The sequence below is a fragment of the Daucus carota genome, chromosome 6, assembly GCF_001625215.2.
Source record: "Daucus carota subsp. sativus chromosome 6, DH1 v3.0, whole genome shotgun sequence".
Taxonomy (NCBI): domain Eukaryota; kingdom Viridiplantae; phylum Streptophyta; class Magnoliopsida; order Apiales; family Apiaceae; genus Daucus; species Daucus carota.
This window is the reverse complement of record NC_030386.2, coordinates 7,002,475-7,027,239: the sequence shown is the minus strand read 5'-3', so window position 1 is coordinate 7,027,239 and position 24,765 is coordinate 7,002,475. Positions and strand designations below refer to the sequence as shown.

The window sequence follows — 24,765 nt, the reverse complement described above, 5'->3', positions numbered from 1 at the left end:
TAGTACTGACAAGTAATCAATATGACAATTAGGCTTAATGTTAGTATACAAAAACGAAACTTTTTTCATAGGAATAAGACGTTGTATGAAAAATGGAATATAAAAAGGTACAAGAGAAATCTTGTGAATTTGCAAGGTCATATTTACAGCTAAAAATGAAATTTATCCTGCACTAATGACCAGTTGGAAAAATGTGTGTCTGTTAGGGGTGGGGACAGCTTTCATGTGGTCTCCAGAAAAGAAATTCTATATGCAAGTATGCTATGGACGTCCAATATCTTTTGTAAAAGCCAGCTCAGAAACCAAGGCAATATGATCGCTTCCCCATTTCTGGAAAACTATAAAAAGTTAGCAATTGCACAACTTTGAGACATGGTACACAATTGTATGATTTCACGTTATGCATGAGTGCACATGACTGTTCCCCATTCATATACACCACGGAAGGGGTGTGTGTCACCATCTTGTGAAATTCGGAAAGAAGGCATCGGTATGGAACGGAAATGTATGATAATGCTAATATTTTACGAAATGAAGCTATCAGAGAAAACTAAGTATACAAGATATTCACAAAAAATAAATAGTTTGCAACTCGTATTGGAAGATATAGTAATATCATGCACTCTTTTAGTCAAAATTCCTGGCAAATTACAGACTTGATCATGAAATATCATATGACGCAGACCATTAAAGACATCTCATGTACCAAAACATGGACATATTTATCAAAACCCTCCATCAGAATCCAGTTCACCTTACTTAAATTTTAGAGAATGTACCCCTGAAAGAAGAGTAGAAAACACAAAACAAACAGCAACAAAAAAACTCTACAGAGTGACTTGTATCACTGATGATGTGCTGCCAATTTTTCATGAATTTTACTTGGAATTCAGGAGAGCTATATATATAGAATAGAGATCAAAAGAACCGAAGTAAAGATTGGGGATTTAGAGAAAACTTTATAGACTGCTTACTCAGAAGGTAGAGGAAATATTATGCAAAATTCCAAATATAAGTCCCAGTATACATGGAAGGGTTTAATTTTATAACTGTACCATTTTCATTACAAGTATTGACTTGAACCACATACTGCCATGCGAGACTTGGTAAACTGGAACAAACTATCAATTACAGCAACTAACAACACTCACCTTAAGAACATAACAAAACTGTTAGGCCCTTCATTTGAGCTGAACATAATCAATGCTCTTGATTAAAGAGATGAAGGATATCTTGAATTTGAATTTCTGGAGGACTTGGTGGAGCTATTTGTGCATTGTGTCAGTTGCAAATCAAAGAGAGGATTTGTTGGGACAAATAATATCTTAGTATGGGTATAAATAGAAACAAGGTTTGCAGGTTGAGGGAGGCTTGAATAAGACATCAATGTGTGTGTGGAGAGTGGGTGATCTCAAATATCACCTAGTTACGTATGGAGAGTTGGTAATCTCTCAAATATCACCTAGTTTTCTGTGCATGAGTTTATTGATTCATTAGGTATTCTGATTATATAATCTTGTGGTAACCTACATATATACAAGTTTACACATATATTACATCAGGGTCCTATCAAAAATCCAGAATTTAACACATTGATAATAACATGCAACCATAGAGAGCGATTATAAATCAGCAGGACAATTTATAATCATTTAATGTTAAAGTATACATGACTAAATTATATATGATGACCATAATACCTTGGTAGGAAAGCCATTAGTCCACTGCATAGCATGTTTTGGTATTGGAGCAAGAACCCTCACAGTTTGAAGACCTTCAGAACGCCTGCAGTAGTTATTATACAAGTATTAGATCACTTAACACTGCATACCTCTCAAATAAACAAAGATCACATAATCACCCAACTCAACATCGCCCTAATATAAACAAACACGTAGTGAGCTGCAAAACAGCAACAGGAAGCATTTAATTCAATATGTCCTTTACTATGTAGAAAGATTTCCGCTACAATCCAAGCTTATAATACAGAAAATTCAACTGCAATGCGGAGTAGTCCGTACTTGTCTGAAAATGTTTATGGAGTTCATTTTATTTTCGGAAAATGTACACCCCTGATTATGTACTTTCTTTGTCTTTAATTTACTACTCAGTTAGCACAAAAATAGTGCATTGGATGTATAGGACAAAGACAGATACAAACCATATGTAATCAACTGTGCCCTGGAAGCACCTATTGTAGCTGGTCACCATAGGTTCACCATTTGAGTCTCTTGTTCCCGAAGAATCCTACAAAGTGAATTAAAAGCACCAATATATCAAATTACTAGACAGATATTAAATACAATTCGAATAGTAATAATATACACATGCTCAAGAAATCGAGACATACATTACAAGCACCAATATATCAAGTTGCTACTGACAGATATATAATATACAATTCGAAGAGTAATAAAGTACACATGCTCAAGAAATTATGATATACCTCAACTTCAGAATATGTGCTTCTCAACTTTAAAGGGCTCTCCATGAGTCTGGAGTCTACACATCCAGTAGCAATTTCTATTTCCATCGGGGTCCACGCTGATGGATCATAAGCAGCTCTTTCGGTATCAACTTGATTGAACTTCATGCCAGAATCTTTAACATGCGGACCGAATTCAGATATTGAACCATCGTCAGTGGAGCCTGCGCATTCTGAATAGTTGGATCCAGAAACTTGGCTCGACTCAGACAGACTGAAAAGGTCGCCATGTAGACCAGATATAGAGGCTTGAGAATCTTCAACTGGTGTTCTATTTTGCATGGATTCAGTTACCTTGTCAGATAAATCATCCTCCATTTCATCCAGTATACAGCCATCACTTGTATAGCAATTTGGACTTTTGATTTCATGTAAGGTTGGAAGATGATTATTTCCATTGGTCACTGAGTGAGATTGCACATGCTTTGAACTTTCATTTGAAGTAGAATAATTTATGTCACATAAATTTAACTGATGAAGCTCATTGCAGGAAACATCTAACTCTTTATTAAGGTCCCCTTGTTCTGTGCTGAGCATATTGGAATGTTTATCTTCATATTGGGAATGCACAATTGGTGGTTGATGCATTGCCCTTTTAGTGAGATATCCAGGATGCATATCCTGACTTCCATCTAAACTGCCAAGTTCGGTGTGGAAATCCAAATCTTCTTTATTATGGAAGATGCCAGCTTCATCATTATCAGATATTTTCTCAACATTGTGTCCACCAACATTGATTAAGCCAGAAGAGCCGGAGTTTATATGATGAGAAAAAGGCAAGTCTCTTTGGTTCGGTATAGCTCCATTGTTGCCATCAAGATCATTGTTTTTTTGCATGTTGGGGGAAATCTCACCCTGCCTGACAATCCTATTATCACTAGAAGCACGAGGAGAACCATCAGTTGGTATATCGGGATGCCTGCTTTCCCTGTCATTGTTTATTGTTTGGGCATTTTTAGTCTGACTCCTGCAATTACGTAAAATTTAACTTCCATTGGTGTGCAACAAATCCCCTTTTCCCTGAATAGTTTCTCATAAATAATATTGATACCTGAGATTGTGAGGAAATGGCCTTGATGGACGAATTTCAGCTGAAGCTTGTCCAGATACCTTATCCCTAGGCAGGTCAGACAAATTTAACTGCAACAGAAACTTATGTCATATATTGGAACTCATAAATAAGAAACTGCATATGGAAGCAAATGCAAGAGAATCTTACCGCTTGCTCTGATATAAAATTGTATAGTGGACTCTGCAACGAGACAGTAAAGAGAGTTAGCATAAAAATTGACGTAAACACAGTAACAAACAGGAAACAAGAGCACGACCATCAAATTTGAAGAAAAAAGTAAAGCACCAATATACAAAAAGAGAGAGATGAAAAAAATTAATCCCACCTTCGGCGTACAGTTAAAATCACCACAGAGAACAACTGGAGCATCATCCCAAAGCTTTGACACAGCATGAACCCTATCAAGAAGGACTCTGACCTGCTTGAAGAGGTTTAGATATTCTATCATGATATGATATTAAACACGAAAAGACAGAAAGATAAAGAAAGGCCCCATTTGAATATTAAAGATGCTAACGAGTCCCTTCTAAACATATTCAACTGTATGTTACATGTAAAAATAAACATGTCACAATATATTATGTATTATCAACCAGAAATTGTGGAAAATTACAAACAGCCAAATGATGTATCCTAGCAGCTACCAAATAGGAATAAGATTTCCTTGTGCTGGGTAGCTTGGAGGTATGCTCCAATCAGGTTTTATTTGTTAAAGTGTATAGTCAGCACATTAATTAACTACAAATTTATTAATTAGTTAGGACTTCTGAGCCTAATTATTTGGACTTTATTCCGACCAAGGTGTCTAATTATTTTTGCATTTAATATGTCTTTAGGGTATTTTCAACTCATATCGTTTGCTCCCCAATTTTTCGAAAGTCCGTAGAAACTTCGCAGAAGTCAATGTCTCACTGTAATATCGTTGACATTTGTCATTATCGTTGACATTTGTCATTGGTAAAAGACTGTCTCGTCTTTATTGTGGCTGAAATAAATTCGATTCAGGAATTTTTCCAAGTATTTTCCCAAATTTCTGGAATTTCTCCGAAAAGTTTTATTCTTGATATTGATATTTAATCAAAATTATTTTGCCACATTTTTTGATTTTTGGAAATGATTTGTCATTCCAAATTTTTAGATTTTTTTGTAAAATCATCTTAATTTTTTTTCTTCATAATTCCAAATAAAAAAATTCAACCCCAGGCACCAACTCTATTCCTAGAGTTTGGCTAGCAATGCGCAACTAGCCCACCCGCAAAAGGGATTAGTAATAAGTACACACAATCACAAGAGCCATGAGATACGAGGAAACCCCAATGTTTTATTACTTCAAAAGGCAAACTATCTAGGCTTGTTGTCCTTCTGCAAATGAAACAATTACCCACTAACGGCTAGTAATACAAAAGCGCCTCACTACAAAGTTCTTTCTCTCTCTAGAACTATATATAGCTCGTTCTCTATGTATTTGCTCTCAATTCTCTCTACAAGTGATTTCTAAATTGTGTGAATGATGAGAATGAAGTTGTTCCTCCTTTTATAGGTAGAATCACGGGCTTTTGGATGGCCTAAGGCCCCTCCAATCTTTTCCTTCAATGCTAATATTCCGCATGATATGCTGAGTCATCTAATATCCTTTCCATAAATAAGAGATATGTCAAATCGTTGATGATTCTGCTCTTGATCTTCTCCAACATTCTCAGAAGGATCTCTTATCCATATCAATTATGACATGTCATATCTCCTCCTTCCATATTTAGAGATATGTCATTCATACATGATATATATAAGCGTATAAGTATAACACATACAGTGAACCTAGTCATGCATGCATTAGGCTTCAACTCTGACCCAAGCTCATATCGACGATCCATTATCTAGCAAAGCCACTTTATCTTACCCAAACTCTTCTTCCACGTCGCCTATGTGTCATGTAGGACTCGTGGTGGTTGTAGACTCTCCTTTGAGCCGGACGTAGCCCTTGTTCAAGTGACACCCAAACCTGTCTCTCTCGCTCTAACGCCATGCTGCCCGACTCCCATAAGTCAATGGTGCCTCTAGAACTCATGAACCCAATTCAGTCTCTATTGATCGGCCTCATGCTTAGATTGTTCAACAGTACTCAAGTGCACAAGACTTAAGTTCGACATTTGGTGTCATGTCAAGCCCGAAAGCCTAGCCCATACTCGTGCAAGGACCCAACTCTTGTGAACCCCCATTCTAGCTCACAGCCCAGGCCTTGGCCCGAGTCTTAGGACGCCGCCTAAGGGTCTAACAAACCACCCTCACCGAAAGAACTCAATGTCCTCATCGAAGAGTGATCCCAACACTCTCGAATTGCCACAAGTTTACTCCCTCTTCCCGAGTAGCATCATCCTCTTCCTTACCCTCCATCGTATAAGGTAATCAGTCCTATTCTTCTTGCTCATCCCCCGAGTCAAGTGAGTAAAAACCTTTATTACCTTATTTTCATATTGCTTCCTAATCACAGAAGGTGCCCGATTCTTTTGCTTCCTTCCATCAAGCAATGTCTGGTGTAATTTCAACCTACACTGCAACTTCAACCACTAAGTCACCGTGCCCACCTTCTTCACGATCTCAAAGGGACCATCATACTTTTGAACCAGCCTTTTGTGGATCTTTCTGGATTATATCTTCTTTTAAATCTGAGGGGTTAGTTTCCACAATGCCTGGTCGCCAACCTTAAACTCTAAGGGACGACGCCTGTGGTCAGCATATTTTCTTCATCCTCCTAAAAGCTTTTTCCAGACTAGAATGGGCTTCATCCACCATCGCCTGTCTTCCAAGTGCAAACCTATAAGCTGCAAGACAAGCTCCACTAGATTTCTGTACCGCCACTTCCTTTGGGGTTCTAGATTGAACTCCAAAAATCATCTCAAAAGGGCTCTTGCCAGTCGCTGAAGACTACTGCAAGTTGTAGCAAAACTGTGCTACATTCATAAAATCTAGCCAATTCCTCTAGCTAGCTAAAACATAGTGCTTGAGATACTCCTCTGACAACCCAAAATGTTTCACTACATGCTGAAAGAAAAGGCTAGTTTCCTTCTTAAATAGGACTGGGGCATCATAAGGAGCTTTTGACGGTTGAATGAATCCATTCTCCAAGAGTTTGTCCAACTGCTTCCTCAGCTCTGTCAACTCCATAGGTCCCATACGGTAAGGGCTTGAGACGGCGCCAGCGCACCCGGCTTAAGCTCAATCTTGTGATCCACAACTCTCCTTGGTGGCAATGTTTTTGGCAACTATGAAGGCATGAAATCTTCAAAATCCTCAAGTCTAGAAGCAACATCATCTAGAACTTCAACAAACTGATTCGGTTTCACTTCCATTAGAGCAGCTAGAAATGTCAATTCACCACACATCAACCCTACTTCAACTTGCATAGTTGACAACAGTTCTGTTTTCTTTTTTCCCCGAGTCCCGACCTAGCACACCCTTCGCGAAGCAAGGGTTGCTTGCATCTTCAATCATCATTCCACCAAGATGTGCATCACAGAAGCCCTTGGCTTTCATAAGTCCATCCCAAGTATTACATCAAAATCAGCAAGGGGGACAACCAAGAGAGTCACCTTACAGTCCATGATCCAGCTGTATGTCTGACTACACTGATCCATTCATAAATTGTGCCTCAGAATTCACAGCTTTTACGCGGCTAGTGATTGCTCCTGAACCCAAGCTAAGAAACTCTACAGTCCAATCAGGCACAAAATTATGGGTAGCACCAATGTCTACCATTGCCATCACATTATGGCCATAGATGACAATCGGCACATACAACAAACTAGATGACTTCACAGCTTCTTTTATGTGCACGGCATTCATCATTTGAAGTGGATTAATCCTTGTAGGTTCCTTCTGACTTTCCTCCCTTCGAGCATTCAACTTCTCTCTCATCAGGCTTGAACATGGGCACAACCGGCTAAGGGGGAGTCTACATCCACTACGAGTCCTCCATGACACAAAGACATGGGAGAAGAGTTCTTATTAGTTCAGAGAAAATGGACTATGTTGGATAATGGATCGACGATATGGGATTGAGTCAAAGTTGAAGCCTAATGCAGGCATGACTAGGTTCAATGTATGTGTTATATGCTTATATATATCATGTATGAATGACATATCTTTAAATATGGAAAGAGGAGATATGACATTTCATAAATGATGTGGGATAAGAGATCTTTCTAGGATGTTGGAGAAGATCAAGAGCACAATCATCAACGATTCGGCGTATCTCTTACTAAGGGAAAGGATATCAAATGACTCAACATATCTTGGAGAATCTCATCATTGAAGGAGAAAACTGGATGGACGTTAGGATATCCAAAAGCCCGTGATTTTACCTATAAAAGTAGGAGCAACTTCATTCTCATTCATTCACACAATTCAGAAATCACTTGTACATAGAAGTGAGAGCAAATACAGAGAGAGCTATATAGAGTTCTAGAGAGCCCTTTGCTTGAGCATGACAACTGAATGGGAGGCTGTGAGCCCTTGTTTGAGCAGTTTTTCGCATCCATAGAATGCTAGTGAAAGGCTAATCAAATGGAAAATAAAGCCTAGAGAATCAAACATCTAGTATGAATTTCGAATGACTTTTGAAGTACATGCACTGCTGACTTCGTGGTTGAATGCACCTTTAACAAGCAAGAAGTCTGGGGTAGGATAACATGGAAATACCCCAAGAACAATGAACAAGGGTAAAAGGAGGATTGAAAAAAAATCATTCTTAAAAGATACTGACTCCTTTATTTTGACCAGCATCAAAAACAAATAATGTGGAGCAGACTTACTCTACAAAGCCCAAGTGTTACATCGTCAAATATGCCATCAAGCTGGACTTCTCGAGTACAGACAACAAAGCTAAGTATAAAGTGTTCATAGCCGAATTGGGGTTGGTTATAGCCCTCAGAACTAAGAACTTGAAGATTTGCGGAGATTCAAGGTTAGTAGTTCACAAGTTAGTCGTGACTTGTGAGTATGAAACTAACAACGAACATGAATGAATATTTAAGTATTGTCAAGGCGTTGATTAACCAGTTCGAGGAATGCCATGTTGAGCATATTCCAAGAAAAGAAAACGCAAAGGCTAATGCCATGTCAAATTAAGCCCATTTGAAATAGAGATTATGTCAAAACGATCACCACTAAGGTGTTGAGAATGCTCACAATTGAAATAAGGTTGTTTGCCCCTACAAATCAAGGAACTTGTTGGATGGATCTAGTCAAAATGCATTTGGAAACTAGTTGAATTTACTACTACAACAAATTAAATGTGTCCCTTGAAATGAGGTTGAACTCGTGTTCTGAAGTAAATTTGTGCTTACATGATGCTTATGTATCTAAACCTCTTTAATGACGTTTCTAGTAGCTTAGAATAGCTTCCATGTAAGAATCAGTTTTCTTGTTATGTTAGGTAGCTTGGAGACAACAATTTTTACTTATAGACCCAAATTAGATTTTATTTAATAAAATGTATATTAGCCCATTTTTTACCTACAAATTTATTAATTAATTATGACTTTTGAACCTAATTAATTGGGCTTTTATGATTGATTAATGTTGCGTTTAATATGACTTTCGGATATTTTTCAACACATGATTTGTCCCCCAAATCATAGTTACCCGGTTCGTGGGTCGACCCATGGATCCGTGAACTGGATCGTTCGTACCGGAACACGGGTCGAAGTCGATCCGGATTGCCATGGGTCGCGTTCCAGTTCGCCATTTCCAGCGAACCCATCTGTTTTGTTCCGGCGGCTTTAAAACTGAAAAAAAGGGAAGAAAAAGAATCCGTGAGGAAAAAACGGAGTGTTTCATATGTATATATGATTGTTTGGAGAAAAAATGAAGACATCGTGGGAAGAAGATGATGACGGCGTAGGAAGAAGATGAAGTGGGAATGTGGGAGAGAAGACGAGGCAGTGATGCATATACCAATGTGATATAATAATTATTGGTCAATGACTCTTAGTTGTACTGAAGTGGGAGTAATTCGTTTTACTTTTTTCTTTATTATTGTTTTTTATTCGATGTATGTAATGTGGCTTATTCAAATTTTATATTAACAAATTAATCATTTTTTATTTTTTCTTATTTAGTAACTGCCATCTTTATACTAATTTGTATAAAAGGTAAACAAAATTAATGAGAATAATTATTGCTAAAATGAATTTATTAAGGTCAACTTACTATGACGGTGATCCACTATCATTTATCTTACCTATTTTTTTTCAGTTGATTTTTATCCAGTTTAAATTAATTTCAAATTATAATACTTATAAATGAATCTAAATGATTGCTGAAATATATATAATTTTTAAAAAATAATTATGATTAAAAAGGGATCCTCTTTTCGATCCGCGAACCCGATTCACGTCTCGTCGTACCCGATTCACTCGAGGTAACGTCTCACGTACCCGTACTCGAACCACGTTCCCGATCGACCCGCGATCCGTGCAACTTTGCCCCAAATTCTAGAAAGTTTAATATAAACTTAACAGAAGTTCAAGTCTTAATGTAATTATTACTGATGTTTCTTATAGGTAAAAGGTCATTTCGTTTTTATTCTTTGACATAACTTCTTCGATTTAGGAATTTTTCATCATATTTTCCAGAATTTTTCCTCGTATTTTCCTATATTTTTTGAAATTTTCCCGATACTCTTAACTCTTTCTTCGTACTTTTGATATTTAATCAAAAAAAATTTGCCACATTGTCAATGCTTTCCGGATTCCTAAAAATAATCTTAAAAATTATTTTCCTTTTTTATCAAATGATAAACAAAAAATTCAACCCTTGGTGCCCATTTGCTCGCGCACGACAACCAAATAAATGGAGACTATGAGCCCAATTCTCTACTTTTACAAGGCCCCTGTTTGGGCTTGAATGCCGACCATGCGTCATTTGGGCGTCGTTCGGGCCTTTTGAATAGGGCTGTAAAATGATCCGGGTGATACATGGTACCCCTTTGCTCAAGTGTCGGATCATATTATTTTTAGTTTGTCCAGATTTGGGTCCGGGATCATTTTATTGCGATATAAACCGATCCCGGGTATTTGAGATCCGGTTCTGAACCGAATATGATCCTGTATTGTATTTTCTATTTTTTAACCGGATAGTTTATGATACACCGAATATGATCCACTAACATTAAATATCATTATTATTTCAATTATTTAAATAATTATCATTTAGTCAAAGTAAACATGCTATTATAAAATATAATAATTTTAAACTTAAACTTATAATAATATGTTAGTATATATCATTTATTAAATATATATGAAGATGATAAGCATTATCACATTAAATAAATCATTTTTGATGAAGATATAAACTTAAATAAGATATTAAAATTTCATAAAATGATGACTATTTAATTACAAATGTGATGGATTTAAAATATAATACGTATATTAGTTTGAATCGAATATGAACCGTGGATCATATTCGGGTATTCGGGTAGGATCATATTATGAAAATTTATATGAGACCGAATCTGAAGGGGTATAGGTGTGCTCTTTCCGGGATCATATATTATATGGGCTTAATTTTTCCGCCAGATTTGGATCGTTTTCAAAATAGATATGAGACATGTATCATATTTTCGAGCCGGATATAAGTCGAGACACCGGATAGTCCGTATCGATTTACAGCCCTACTTTTGATGCATAGTTACTCCTTGATGTGGCTAGATGTAAGGTGCTCGAGCCAATATTTTGCATCCATAAAGTCATTGTTTGGGATATAATGCCGCCTAGTAGACATTTTGGGAGTTTGAGACACTTCTAAGAGAGAGAGAGAGAGAGAGACCGCCCTGTTCGAGCCTAAACCAGCCTGAGTGACATTGACGTTGAGTCTTACTAACGTCTGACTAACTCGAGCAATAGCTGGCTATCCTTCATAGTTTGATCGATAGAGCATGCATTTCTAAAGACGGCGCCCTTTGTTGTTTTAAGCAGACTTTTTACTTAGGTTTTAGGTTACCTCCACCCAAGTTTGTATTTCATTTGCTTGCCGAACCTAGAGTTTGTCCAAGTCAACGACTTCATCCCAATGCTCGGGGAAGCATTTACTGTTTGAAACATAATTTAGTTCCTAGTCTTCAATTTTTTAAAATCTCTTATGCTTTTCCAATAGCAAAAACCATATGGGTTGGGTCACAGTCATCGTAGTTCAGCCCGACTTCTATTTATTGGTGGTACCATGTTAGATTCACCCAAAAACTTGAAAAAGTTTTTCTAAATCTTTATAAAGGGTGAAAATCAGGTTGAGTTCTTTCGGCCTAACTTTTTCGGGTTATGATGATAATACCAAAATGTGACTCTATGGAGCCACTACTGTCAACATTTTAACATGCCACACTTATATGCGAATCGTCACTTCAAGCCCACAAATTGAGTGACTCAGGGGAACATGGTATAACTCTATCTTCTTATACTTCTACTTTATGGATTCTATATATTCAATCATTCTAATTGTCTCTAGTTTGTTCTAAAAATAGACTACCCTCTTAACAAGAAGTTTAATAGTGGCTTAACACTAATAAGACGAAGAGTGTCATTTCTCGACGTGATCAAGTAAATGCAGTGGAGTCCTCTGATGAGCTACGGATCGAGCGTCATAGAACTCAAGTAGTTGCATCGTATGTTTTACGCTTAATACTTAATTTTCTCCTTTTATAGTAAATCCTTCGTTTGTTTAACTAATTTGTTTCTTGTCTCTTTTTCACCAAAATACCAATCTCCAGGCTGCTTTGCACAAATTTGTTTCTTGTCTCTTTGCACAACCTCCCTACCGTTCGCTTGGCAAACACCATCTTAAAGAGGATCCTAATAGGCACAAGGACCTAATGGCGCAATTTACTTGCTATAAGACTATAAGACTCGAGAGAGCGAGCTCGCAGAGGAAAAGGAGCAGACTCACACTCTTACACCGTCTTACACTCATACAGCAAGACAATTATTGCTACTTGTCTTTGTTCGGCTTTCGCCTTATTTAATCATGCGTTACTCGGGAATTAGCCCGACATGTCTCAAGCATATTTATGTCTTTTTAATTGTACTTTAATTTTTGTGCTCGTGTTGTGCTTGTATTACTAATACTTCCTGCACTCAGATTTTTGAATCAATTTATCCAAACATAATTACATTCAGACCTTATCTTATGGTAAGTTTCTACGTAATTTTCCAGAAGTTTGGGTGCAAATGATATGGGCTAAAATACATATTGAATACGACATTAATTAGACTTAGCTTGGTCTGAATAGAAGCCTAATTTCAGACACAATTAATGAAAGCAGAAAGCCTTAATTTATAAAATTCCTTGGTAATTATTGGCTACTTATATACGGGATCGGGTACATAAAACGTTAGTTTTTATGAATCGGGTACGATGACCCATGAATCCGATTCGCGGGTCGATATGAGGATCCTTTTTAGTAAATTTTAATATAACCTAATTGAAGTCTACAACTAAAAAGTGTGCCCTGCAAGCCACCCAACACACTAAGGTGCTGTTTGTGGTTGCTGTTGCAGACAACAACAAAAACTTTTTGCTGAAAAGCAGGTGAAAAACTGTTTAGTAAATCTAAAAGCAGCTTTTCTGAACAGCAGCTTTTAGCTGAAAAGTTGCTTTTAGAAAACGCAGGTCCTCCCATACTTTTGAAAAAAGCTGTTTTCAGCTTTTGCCGGAAGCTGTTACAAATTTCACTATCAAACCTCACCAAAAAAGTTGCTTTTTTTATATTATAATTCAAAATAAACAAATATCGAAAAGATTACCAAACAGTTATTTGATTTCTACAACACTCTTTTGACCAGCACTTTTTCCAGACCACACATCAATTTTTAACAGCACTCCCAAACGGAGCCTAACTGATTCCTACTTGGAAGCTGCTAAAAATACATCAAAGAAGAGGTTTTCTCTCCATAACAGTACCTAAACCTAGTAAAAGTCTAAAACTTTGAACTCTTGTATAAAAAACTCAAACCCACAACTCAGAACTACGTTTTTGGCTAGATTCTCAACCAGAGCTTGGGATACGTAGGCCTCATACGGGCAAATTCAGTACAGAACACGAGTTGAATTAGAGCTCATTTCAGGGCACAAATTCAATAGCAGTAGTAGTATATTCAACCTAGTTTTTTAGCAAGATCATTTAATAAATGAACACAAGCATATACTGTATTCGAAAGAGAAGGTAACTGATACACCCAATGCATTTATTGTTAGTATCAGATTACCTAGGCTCATATGGTCTGACGAAAAAGAAAAAAGCAAAAAGCAGGTTGATTCTGACATTCTCAAGAGCAATATGTAGGAGAACACCAAGGATTTACTGTGAGTCTAGTGGCAAGACTCCCTCTCCCCCCTTTGAGACAAAAAAAAGAAAAAAGAAAAAACGGTCATGGGTTCAAATCATCATTCCCTCTCCCTTACACATCACACATCACAGGAACAGGTGCGAGTAACCACTAACCACTTAAAAGCAAGTATGGAAAGTACTTTGGATTTTAGAAAAGGACTTGAACGTGTAGTTCAGTGTTAAGAAAGCATGATATCAAAAACCCAGTCCATATAAGTGATCCCAGGATAGTATGTACCTGGCCAAGCTTGATCTCTCCCCGTCTAGGATTGTATAGAACATGGGTGTTACCTACGACAATTTTACTAAAACCTCCTGTACTGCAGAAATAAATCTTCATATTAAGTGGGAAAAGTACTATTCAAAAATAAAATATAAGCAAAAAGGGAGGTTAATTTTTAATAACAATCTTTAGGTTACTTGAACGATTGGGTAATTTAGCACTTAAGCTAGAGGATTTAAGTCTTGTCTAATTACCCATTGAAAACAAAATGACCTTTAATTTATGTTCATGTTTTAACTTTTACACAGAACTTGGTTCAATTTACGGTTCAATATCAAGAAACTCACTGACATGGTTTAGATATATTAAATAACTCAATGAAATCAAAATAGTAATGCGTAATTCACCAATTTGATAACGAGTCTCATCTAAGGGTCTGTTTGGGAATGCTATTCAAAATTGTTGTGCTATTAAAAAAAGTGTTAGTGGCAGAAATCAGATGAAATAACTATTATCATAATTTTTTTGATATTTGTATATTTTGAGGTATAATATGATAAAATAATGTTTTTGTAAGATTTGATATTGAAATCTATAAGAGCTTCTCGTAGAGGCTGAAACCAAACATTTTTTTAAACCTGCAAAAAGCTGTTGCAACAGGGGCCCGAATTTGATGAAAAAATAGAGTTAAGCATCATATAACCTTACTCTAGTGGTACACATACATATCATTTAAATGTACACTTAACTATATATTTGAAAGTTAATAATATCTCTATTAAATTGTATATCATTAATATAGCCAACTAAATAATATTCTCATCATGCAAAGTTCATTAAAAAAAATAGTCATGGAGTTAAAATTAAAAAATAATGCTATACTCCCTCCGTCCCTCCCATTTCTTATCAAATGGGTTGGGCACGGAGGTTAAGAAATATGTATAAAGTAGTAGAAAAGAGAAGGAAGGTGGGACCCATTGTTTTTTAATGTATAAAAAGAAGATAGTGGAGTAAAAGTAGTGTGAAAAGTGGAGAAGTAATGGGACCCGTTGACTATTTTTGGTAAGTTTTGAAATGTAAAGAATTGGATGGGACACCCCAAAAGGAAAGTGTAAAGAAATGGAAGGGACGGAGGGAGGGAGTATTAAATAAGGATACAATATGCGAGTTAACATAATAGAATGAAATGTATTATTAAGATAAAATGTTAATATACACTGTTCAAGCACTATATTATTAGCCCTCATGAAAAAATTATTTTTTAGAATTTATAATTTCTAACATATTTTGAAATAATATTATTTAAATTATTATTATCATATAGAAACACTGATATTTTGATATAATTTCACAGCATATTTACTTCTAAAAGTTTCTTGAAATTTCAAACCACTTCAGCGATAAAATTAATACTTGGATCATTTTATGGTTAAATCTAACGAATGTTTAATGAACGAGATTATTGTCATATAGGTGACTGAAATGAGACTGTTTTCACTTTACTGACTAAAGAATTGTTTGAAACATTCAACCACTTCAGTCAGTTGCTCGATTTTTAGCACGTTCATTTTGCATAAAACTGAACTTCGTACAGTATAAAATTGAACTTCAAACAGTAATTCAATTCTGTGTTTAGTTACAAAAACAAAATAATGATAATTATAAAGGAGAAAGATCATGAAGAACACTTTTACCTTGCAGGGATAGCTGATTTGTGTCGTGTATCATTCTGACTTATCCGCTGTTTCACAGTATGTGGTCAGGATATCATAAACCAAAGTCATGCATCTTCTATGGGCTTTATACAGAGGATTGAAAAATCAGATTGTACCTCTAAAACACAAATCTGGGCAACATTATCTCGTAGTCCAAGCTTATTGAATTCAATGGATTCCTCGTGCAAGAGCTGGAATCTAAATAAGAAAAAAATGTTTATAATAATTTTAAACAGTAAAAATTGTTTTCCTCGAGTATATCACATGGGACTATGGGAGCATTTGATGTTTTCATATGTAAGGGCACAACTTATAAGCAACTACAAAACATTGACTAACAAAATACCTATTTCTATTTCTAGACTTTTCCGATCAATCAGTCGCACTTGATATAAAACACAAAATTGTTCAAAAGATATAAAGACAACAGTAAAGATACCATGGGCCCAATTTTTTTGTTTTTTACTTCGTTAGCTGTCTCGTATTTTATAAAGATAAAAGTTATCGCAATTTAGAATAACAAAAACGTAATTACAAATTCAATTAGGTGTTCGATATTATCATAATTTTAAGATTATTACCATTTGTAGAAAAGATAATAATGCTAAAAAAATCGAAAATTGAACACAATACTAAAATAATCAGAAGTTAAACATATTACTAAAAAAATATTTCAAAATTAGTAAAAGAATGTCAGAAATATGTACCTAACAAAATTTGATCATAAAAAATATTTAAATCTAATTTTAGGATAAATATAAATTGTTAAGGGAAAACATTAAAAAAAATAATAATAATAATAATATAAAAAAAAAATTGCACACATGTATACAGAAAAACACAGTAAATGAAACTTCATGATCCAACTAGAAGTTTTGGTGACCTTTTTTGCATCTTAATATATTAATTCTTACTTTTATTAAATTAACAATAATTTCTATTACTTTCAAATAGAGAAAGAGCCTTTGCTGTGGTTCACTTTCGCATTAAGTTCTTTAATAAATATAGATGTAACAGTGACTAATCCCTAAGGAAGCATCCCAATCGTACTAGTCTGAAGTGGTCAGCCAACAATCTGGATACAAATCTAATGTGTAAATATGAGTGTATGTATTAAGACAATTGGAAACATTTCTTAAAATCATGTCAGAAATGAAGCTCTTGTTTAGATGAAAATTTTGCTTTTCCAAATTAAAATTCCAAAAGTAGAAGGTTAAAAAAGCTATTAGATAGGCACGAATCAAGACGCAAAGTTAATAATCAGCAAAGCTGAGACTTCTTAATCACATCAGAAATGAAGCTCTAATGTAGATGAAAAATTCGCTTTTCCAAATTAAGATTCCAAAAGTAAAAGGTAAAGGAAGCTATTAGATATGCACGAATCAAGACACAAAGGATCTATATGCAAAATTCTCAGTAGACTGAACAAGTCCAGGCCGAGTGGCATCTATAAGTGTTGCAGCAGCAGTAGGACCATTCTTCAGCCTCTTCTTAACTTTGTGTACAAAAATAAAAACTATTTAGATCAAATTATTATAAATCGCAAAGGCCCCTGACCATTTGACCTTTACATACAAGCCCCTTTACTTTTGAGTGGCAGGGATATCTCGTTTAACACAGAAAAGAAACTTGCTCACATTACTCAGGGCCCTATTTCAGGAAGGTAAGATATCCAGGCACGATTCTGTTTAGGGTACGGGTCCCTGTCAATCGATTGTTGCAGCAAACTATCTGCGCTTTTTTTATAGCGGAAAGACATTAACCCTATATATCTTGTGTGCATGCACTGGGCCCAGAAGCCCATCCACGCTTTAGACACCCACTCCAGGGTTTCTTCCTTTCCAGATAATATGTTGCCAACAATCAATTGCTAGGAACTATCTCCCTTCTATTTAATGTCACTATCATTAGTAACCCTGAGCTAGTAATCATGAATTAAGCAATTAAGCAATGCTGCAACAAAATTGACTATTTACGGGTTGATAGTATTCTTCAGTCACATAATTAAGCTATGCTGCAACAAGCTGCAATTTACTTTCATACCAACCATTACCTATAACAAGGTTCCATGCTCAACCCTGTTCATTAATTTCCCATAAGAGATGGATTTTATAAAATTCAAAAACATACATAATTCACCAGTTCTTCACTTAAGCCTTGACAGGTATGTCTAGACAACAACTACCAAGTAAAATTTTACATGTCCCTAGATAATGTCAAGCATACAATGACCATCTAATCTAAGTATATGGAGCTCAACTTAGTCAAGTGTGAGCAGCGACATCAATATTGATACCACCATCATAAGTAACACAAAATGCAAGAAAAATTATTAGTGTATTTATGCAATATATAAACTAGTGCTACAACATCCATGAAAAGGCCTCGATTAATATACCTAATCCAAGATTCTGAAATAATAAAGAAATTATGCCTAGACTAATTATATCCTTATTTATAACAAGCATAAGGAAGATATTTTGGTTGCATGGTCTTGGTACTACCAAAATCTTATCGTCCGTTGGATCATATATTGGACAAGTAAGCGCCGTCAGATTAAAACGGAATTCTTCGCTATCTTATAAGCCAACTGATATTTGCTTGCATGTTATGGTTCTTTTGCTTAATCCAAATTAAATTCTGCCTACTAAATTATATTCTAGAATCATATAAATCCCACTGTTACGAAATTACTTTTATCTAATATTGTCTAAAACAACATACTAAATAAAAATAATATTATGCACAATATTAAAATTAATCCCAACATAATCAATAGTTAATATAACAAAATTATTGTTATAAAAAAATTCAAAAATAACATGTTGAAAAAGAACTAAGCAATTATATAACAATACATACCTAACATCACATAATTATTTTCATCATATGTTCGAAAGAGAATATATCAAAATGAAAATTATATTATAGACTCTCGACTTTTGAAAATAAATTGTATTACATATCATAGTTATAATATGAAACACATTCATAAATATAATCTAATAATCTAATAGAAGTTGGCATCGCATACAAATACATATCAACAAAAAATTATAAGGAAACACGTAAAAAAAATACTGTGACATGCATCTGCTAATACAAGTTGACATTTTTCTTTAATTAATATTAAAATTAAAAATAACCTCTTCTAATAGTTCTAACTTACAAACAAAATATATTTTCATGTTTAATTTTATTGATAATTAAAATTTAATATTGATAAATAAATATTTCAATCATATCAAATATAAAAGTCTATAAAATAGTTCAAAAAACCCATGCATTGAACGGGTTATAAGCTAGTAGACTCAAGCAATAAGAAACTAAGTTCAGATTAGACACAGAGCGTGTTACCTTGAGGAACGCCAAAATATTGCACAACCATCAACTGGAGTTCCGGTTCGCATCTACAAGTATTTTTTGGAAAAATGTTATAATTCCACCAATCTTAATGAATTATACATGACATGTATAGAGAGAATTAGTAATACTTTCATAACAGATAGTTGTGGCCTAGATATACAGCCAACTGAGAAGATAAAAATAACAGGCATATAAATCCACACACATATATTATGCATGAGAAGTCACAGGCTGAGTCATAAAAAATTAATTATAATGACTTGATGCAAATGATATGTATATATATTTGTAGCGGAGAATTAATTGTTAACTGGACACATTGTTATAAGCATGAGCGCTTATTTATTAACTAGTAAGATTAAAAATAATGATGATCATTCAAGCTCTCTCTCTTCTCTTTTCATTGTCAATCACTCCCATTCTCAGGTTGCCAGCAATACAAAGATTTGAAATGCCTAGCCAACTGCAGATGGCTATTCGATGTCATGCCATCCAAAACAAGCACTATACCATGGCCACCATGGCTAAGAGGTGAATCATCTCTTATTTTATTAGCCTCATCAAACAAGTTTACTTTCACTCTATATAACACTGTGACTATAAATATTAAAATATATATCCTAACTATTCTAATTTTGCATGTTTTAACTATATGTTTTAAGATATTTACAGCCTAAATATATTTTTGGATCAAAAGGCCCTTGAGCACTATCCTGCATACTTGCTTGATCAGATTGCAAAGGAGTAATTTCTGCACAAGCATTTCTTGTGACCTCCACAAGCATTTATATATCAAGTATGCATAAAATACTGTACCATGTACATTAAAACAAGGGAAATCTTATTTCCAAAGATCTTTTTTTATTTACAGAGTTATTTGCAGCATTTGATATTAGAAGATGCTATAAATTGGGCTCTGGAAATAACATTTACATATATAAATTATATAATAATAATAATAATAATAATAATAATAATAATAATAATAATAATAATAATAATAATGTTCATGATACTAATGGAAATATTAGTTACCAAATTTTAAAATCTATTGTTAATATATATATATACATATATATATATATATATACACATATTTATGTATAGACAAAAGTCTCATGGAGACCATTGTTTCATCGGAAACTGTAGAGACCATTCAAATCGTTTGATTAAAATTTTGAAAAGAGTATCCTTTCACAAAAGATATTATCGAAAGATCACTGCTTTATTGAAAATCATTAAAATCTTGAATGCTCTATGAGTAGAACGTGTTTTGTAATTTGCAAAACATATTTTGGAGAACAATATGTTTTTAAATATTTTGTTTGCAAAACTTACATAATTTTCAAGATATTTCATGAAATAGTGGGTCTACTAGCATATGTTTTATGTTTTACACGCAGAACATAAATGGTCTCCACGGTCTCCGATGAAATAGTGGTCTCCATAGAACTTCACTCTATAATTTAAGTAATGAAACTCAAATAAGTACACAAAAGAACCAACAAACTATAAACACTGGAATATAACACAAATAGTAGCACATTGCATCCTTACCATACACAATTATATTGTATTGCATCCTTACCATACACAATTATATTGTATCTATCTAACTGTATAGTAAACAAGTTTGGCTAGAATATACTTCCTTAATTCTAAATTTGAGCCAGATTCTCTCCAGAGAGGATCTACAATTTGGCTACCCCAAATATAAAAGAAAAGCATACTGATTTAACAGCCTGTTCTAACTCACGTTTAATTCCATTTAAATTATTCTATTCACACATGCAGACAGAAAAAAAGCATATAATGAAGAAAGAGAATGTGTAGCATAAAAACATCAGTTGAAGAAAATGCAACAAATTTATGCATATGCACACCCTTTTTTCATTTCCAGAACTAAATAAACAGTTTTTAAGGGCAAAAAAGGATGAGTTACAATCTTAAGAAGTATAAAGAATATAGATGTATGATGTACAGATTTAAAATATTCATAGTTGCTGCTACTCACAACAAACCTTCCAAGTACCGCAATATCCCCTAACCTTCAACTCTTCCTCTAATTCGTGGAATCTATCAACCTCCTGATAGTTAAAATTAGAATATAAGTTACATGGAACTTCAAAAAAAAAAAAGGCATTAACTTAACCAATAGTAAAAAGTAATAGCAGAAGATATGATGTCATTGCATAAAGAAAATGCAGCCTAAAATTTTATAGAATATGAGTATAATAGATATAAAGGTGGGAGCCAGATGCAATCGGTATTGTGAACTAGCTCTGACTGCCCCATCACCTGTCCCATAAGGTGCAAATTAGGTGTCCAGAGAGCACGGACGATGTGCAATACAAAGGACTAGTTAAAAATTTCATTGAGTAGATGACAAAGTTCAACATGTCAAATCATCACAAAAGGACTACTAAAGGGGGTTCAGAGAGTATAAACAAAAAGAAGTATCAGGAACCAGAAAGGGAAATAAGAATTCATGAGTGGATAGAGGGCAGTAACTGCAGTCATGGAACACTGGAATTTCAAACCTTACACTCGGTGGTTCCAGCTACAACGGTTGGAGGGGCTCATTCCCACTCCTGGCAGTAGCAAGCTCTTTGGTTCATGTTGACACACCGTTCCAGGGGTCCATGGTACCAAATGATATTCACTAGTAACTAGTAAGCCTAGACTGTCTACACTGTTGTATATGGAAAAACAAAGGAATAAGGTCCAGTTGCCCTTTGTGATGAAAAGTTGCTACTGCAAAATTTGATATGACTATATCAGCCAGTATAAAACCAAAGTTGGACGATATATTATTCAATGGAAGAACTTTGGCATAGACCTACATAAGATGATGAACTCTTTCAAACTAATTTCGCTTAATGCCCACAAAAAGCTGGAGTATCTAATGAGAGAAGTATTGGGTCACCTATATGTACTGTCAAAAACTATTTGAGTATTGTAAGTAGATAAAACTAAGTTCGAACAGGGTGCCTCTAGCCAATTGCAGGCCTCCAGAAATAGTAGACATAAACTGATAATGATGTCATTTCATTTCTTGAGCTGGAAAATACAATTATGGGATTTTCCCGCCATCTCTTTGTTCATTTCTCTTTCTTCTAGTCTAAGTCTATTCTCTCGAGAACTTCCTTCCTGTCTATTATCTTGTTATATTTACAGGTATGTCTTCATTAATTTAACTTCCAACATTGAACTTTACAGAAAATCAGGAATAATCTAGATTCTAGACAAACCATGACTGTGACCTGACTGGACTTGATGAGAAGAACTCAAAGAACATTGCATCGACAGGGTTGCATGGCAGTTGTCTAGGTTTCACTATGCCCCGCAAGTCGTATGTAAAACTTATAGCTGCTAAAATCTGGGATCGTCAGCCATAAAAATCCATTAAATAGTATTTGTTGTCAGAGTTCTGTTGGGACAATAAAAGTTACATTATGACAGCGCAGTTAACAGTAGCTGCCTGTAATTGAATCATATACCTTCTACCCAGGCCATAGGAGAAATGCATATATTATGTCGAGACATTAGTCCTCAAATATGGAAAGATATGGTTCTGTATAGAGTAATGAATTTATTGGAGTGGTAACCTGAAAGCATAATATGTCAGCTGCCCATAAGCCAAGCTCAAAAAGGATATTCTTCTTTCGCCATTCCCAGTCCATCATATAACGAGGTACATGAAAGTACAGTTTGCCCCGATGATCAATAGCCAGGTAATCTGCTAGTATATTGTATGAGAGTATTGTGAACCGGTCTGCAAATTATAACCCAGATTCATTTCCATTCTGAAGAATTTTAAAGGCAAAGTAGTATAATAAGTTTCATCCAGCAGTTTCTAAGTCATATTGAAGAATAATCTTAAGTTTAATAGGTAATATGTTTTCTGCCTTAATTAGTACATCTTAAAATTGAAAAAGAAAAATGTTTACAGATGAACACAACTTGACCTTTTTAATTGCTCAAAAAAGTTTCCAGCTTTCTCCCAGTTGAATTAGGAGTGCCAGATATATGGGTTATGAATATAATCATTAGAAGTCATAAATTCACACCAATATATAAATAAATTTATGGAGTGAATTGGTTTGCACATATAAGAAGAGAACACCAAAACCACAAGTTTAAAGAAGTGGTTGTTTGTTCACATGCGCAGACAACGATTACTATTTAGCGCAGAGATGATACAAGAAAAAATCGATAAAAGATATAGTCTCGGGTAGATTCACTGCAGAAAGCTAGTACCCTACTGTAACCGCGGAAATCCAGTATCCCCATCCTTGTTATTTCCCAGAAAGGGAAAGGAGAAGAGTATTTTAAATTGCAATCAACAGCCCATAACAACATAATTATCACAATTTCAATAATCAAAGTTTGAATCAATATTTGTTTCTTAATACCAATTCACTACCATAAACTCTATAATGTAGGTCATTCCTTATATTGAAATTATCATTACAAAAATTATATTCCAAGGTGCTTTCTGAATATGTTTTTTCACTAAATTCAACTGGGACATTTTAGAAAATAGTAATATGAATTACTGCATTGCTACATGAATTCTTTCAATTTCAAACTTATGCTAATATAATAAATAATTGATCTCTGTATATCTACTCCAACACTGAGAGTAGATGATCCTTAAAATGAAATTCCTCAACCGAAAAACAATGAATTTAAAATTAAATTTCAGCAACGCACAACACTAAGAAAATAATAATAACAATGACACGCATTTACCACAATCAGGAGACGGACGGTTTGGCGCATACTCCCAATCGCGATAATCCAACGGCTTCTGATTCCTCGGCCTCGGCTGCTGATTCTGCTGGAAATACTGCGGATTCCTCGACTGCTGGTTGTGCTGAAAGTGCTGGTCCTGCGGATTCCTCAACTGCTGTTGTTGATTATTATAAAAAGCCGGTGGCCTAAACGCCTGATTCGGATGATAACGCAGCGGAGCAGCATTAGAATTCGACTGCGGAGGTCGATAATCCGAGTGCGAAACCCTAGAATTCAATTGCGGGTGAGAATGATGATCAGTTCTCCCTCGGCGTTGATTAGCGTCTCTGACGGACTGAAAATGAGCGTCGCCGGAGACGAATTGATTGATTCCGGCGTCGGAGAATCGGCGGCTACCTCTGTACTGTAAATACAATTACACTTGACTTGATAAAACAAATGAAAAAACATACAAGAGAAATCTGTACGTACACTATGAGTGTGTGAATAGGTTCTTACCGGAGGGCGTGAAGACATGGCGGTGGCGAGCAAGGAAGAAGCAGCAGAAAAACGGACCCTCATCAATATCACCTCCTTTTTTTCAGAGTTGATTGTTTTAATTTTTACGTTACGTGGTTATAAAAGTTTTATGGAATCCCCGTATTTGAGTATCTAAGTATATTTTATGTAAGTATAAATAAAATATTTTATAATACGTGTTATTTTACAAAATGATAAATATCACGGTGTTGACTCCCACTATTCATCTTTAATATCCTAAAA

At 34.9% G+C, this 24,765-nt stretch overlaps 1 protein-coding gene across 3 annotated transcripts; it reads right to left on the bottom strand.

Annotated features, from left to right (window-relative positions):
• On the bottom strand, positions 1 to 24,645 carry LOC108228007 (carbon catabolite repressor protein 4 homolog 6). 3 transcript variants are annotated; one of them, XM_017403456.2, is made up of 15 exons: positions 24,502 to 24,645; positions 24,001 to 24,406; positions 22,854 to 23,020; positions 21,267 to 21,332; positions 19,237 to 19,289; positions 15,996 to 16,077; positions 15,859 to 15,905; positions 14,180 to 14,261; positions 3,883 to 3,975; positions 3,705 to 3,737; positions 3,537 to 3,625; positions 2,447 to 3,452; positions 2,162 to 2,247; positions 1,701 to 1,785; positions 1 to 330 (listed from the first exon to the last, which is right to left on the bottom strand). In XM_017403456.2, exons 1-15 carry the CDS (start codon positions 24,562 to 24,564, stop codon positions 262 to 264), a joined length of 2,427 nt encoding a protein of 808 aa, XP_017258945.1. In that variant the 5' UTR covers positions 24,565 to 24,645; the 3' UTR covers positions 1 to 261. The 3 variants fall into 3 exon arrangements, with proteins under 3 accessions (XP_017258945.1, XP_063935530.1, XP_063935531.1); XM_064079460.1 differs by lacking the exon at positions 1 to 330 and adding an exon at positions 1,237 to 1,526; XM_064079461.1 differs by lacking the exon at positions 1 to 330 and adding an exon at positions 1,240 to 1,470.
• Between the last annotated feature and the right edge of the window lie 120 nt (positions 24,646 to 24,765).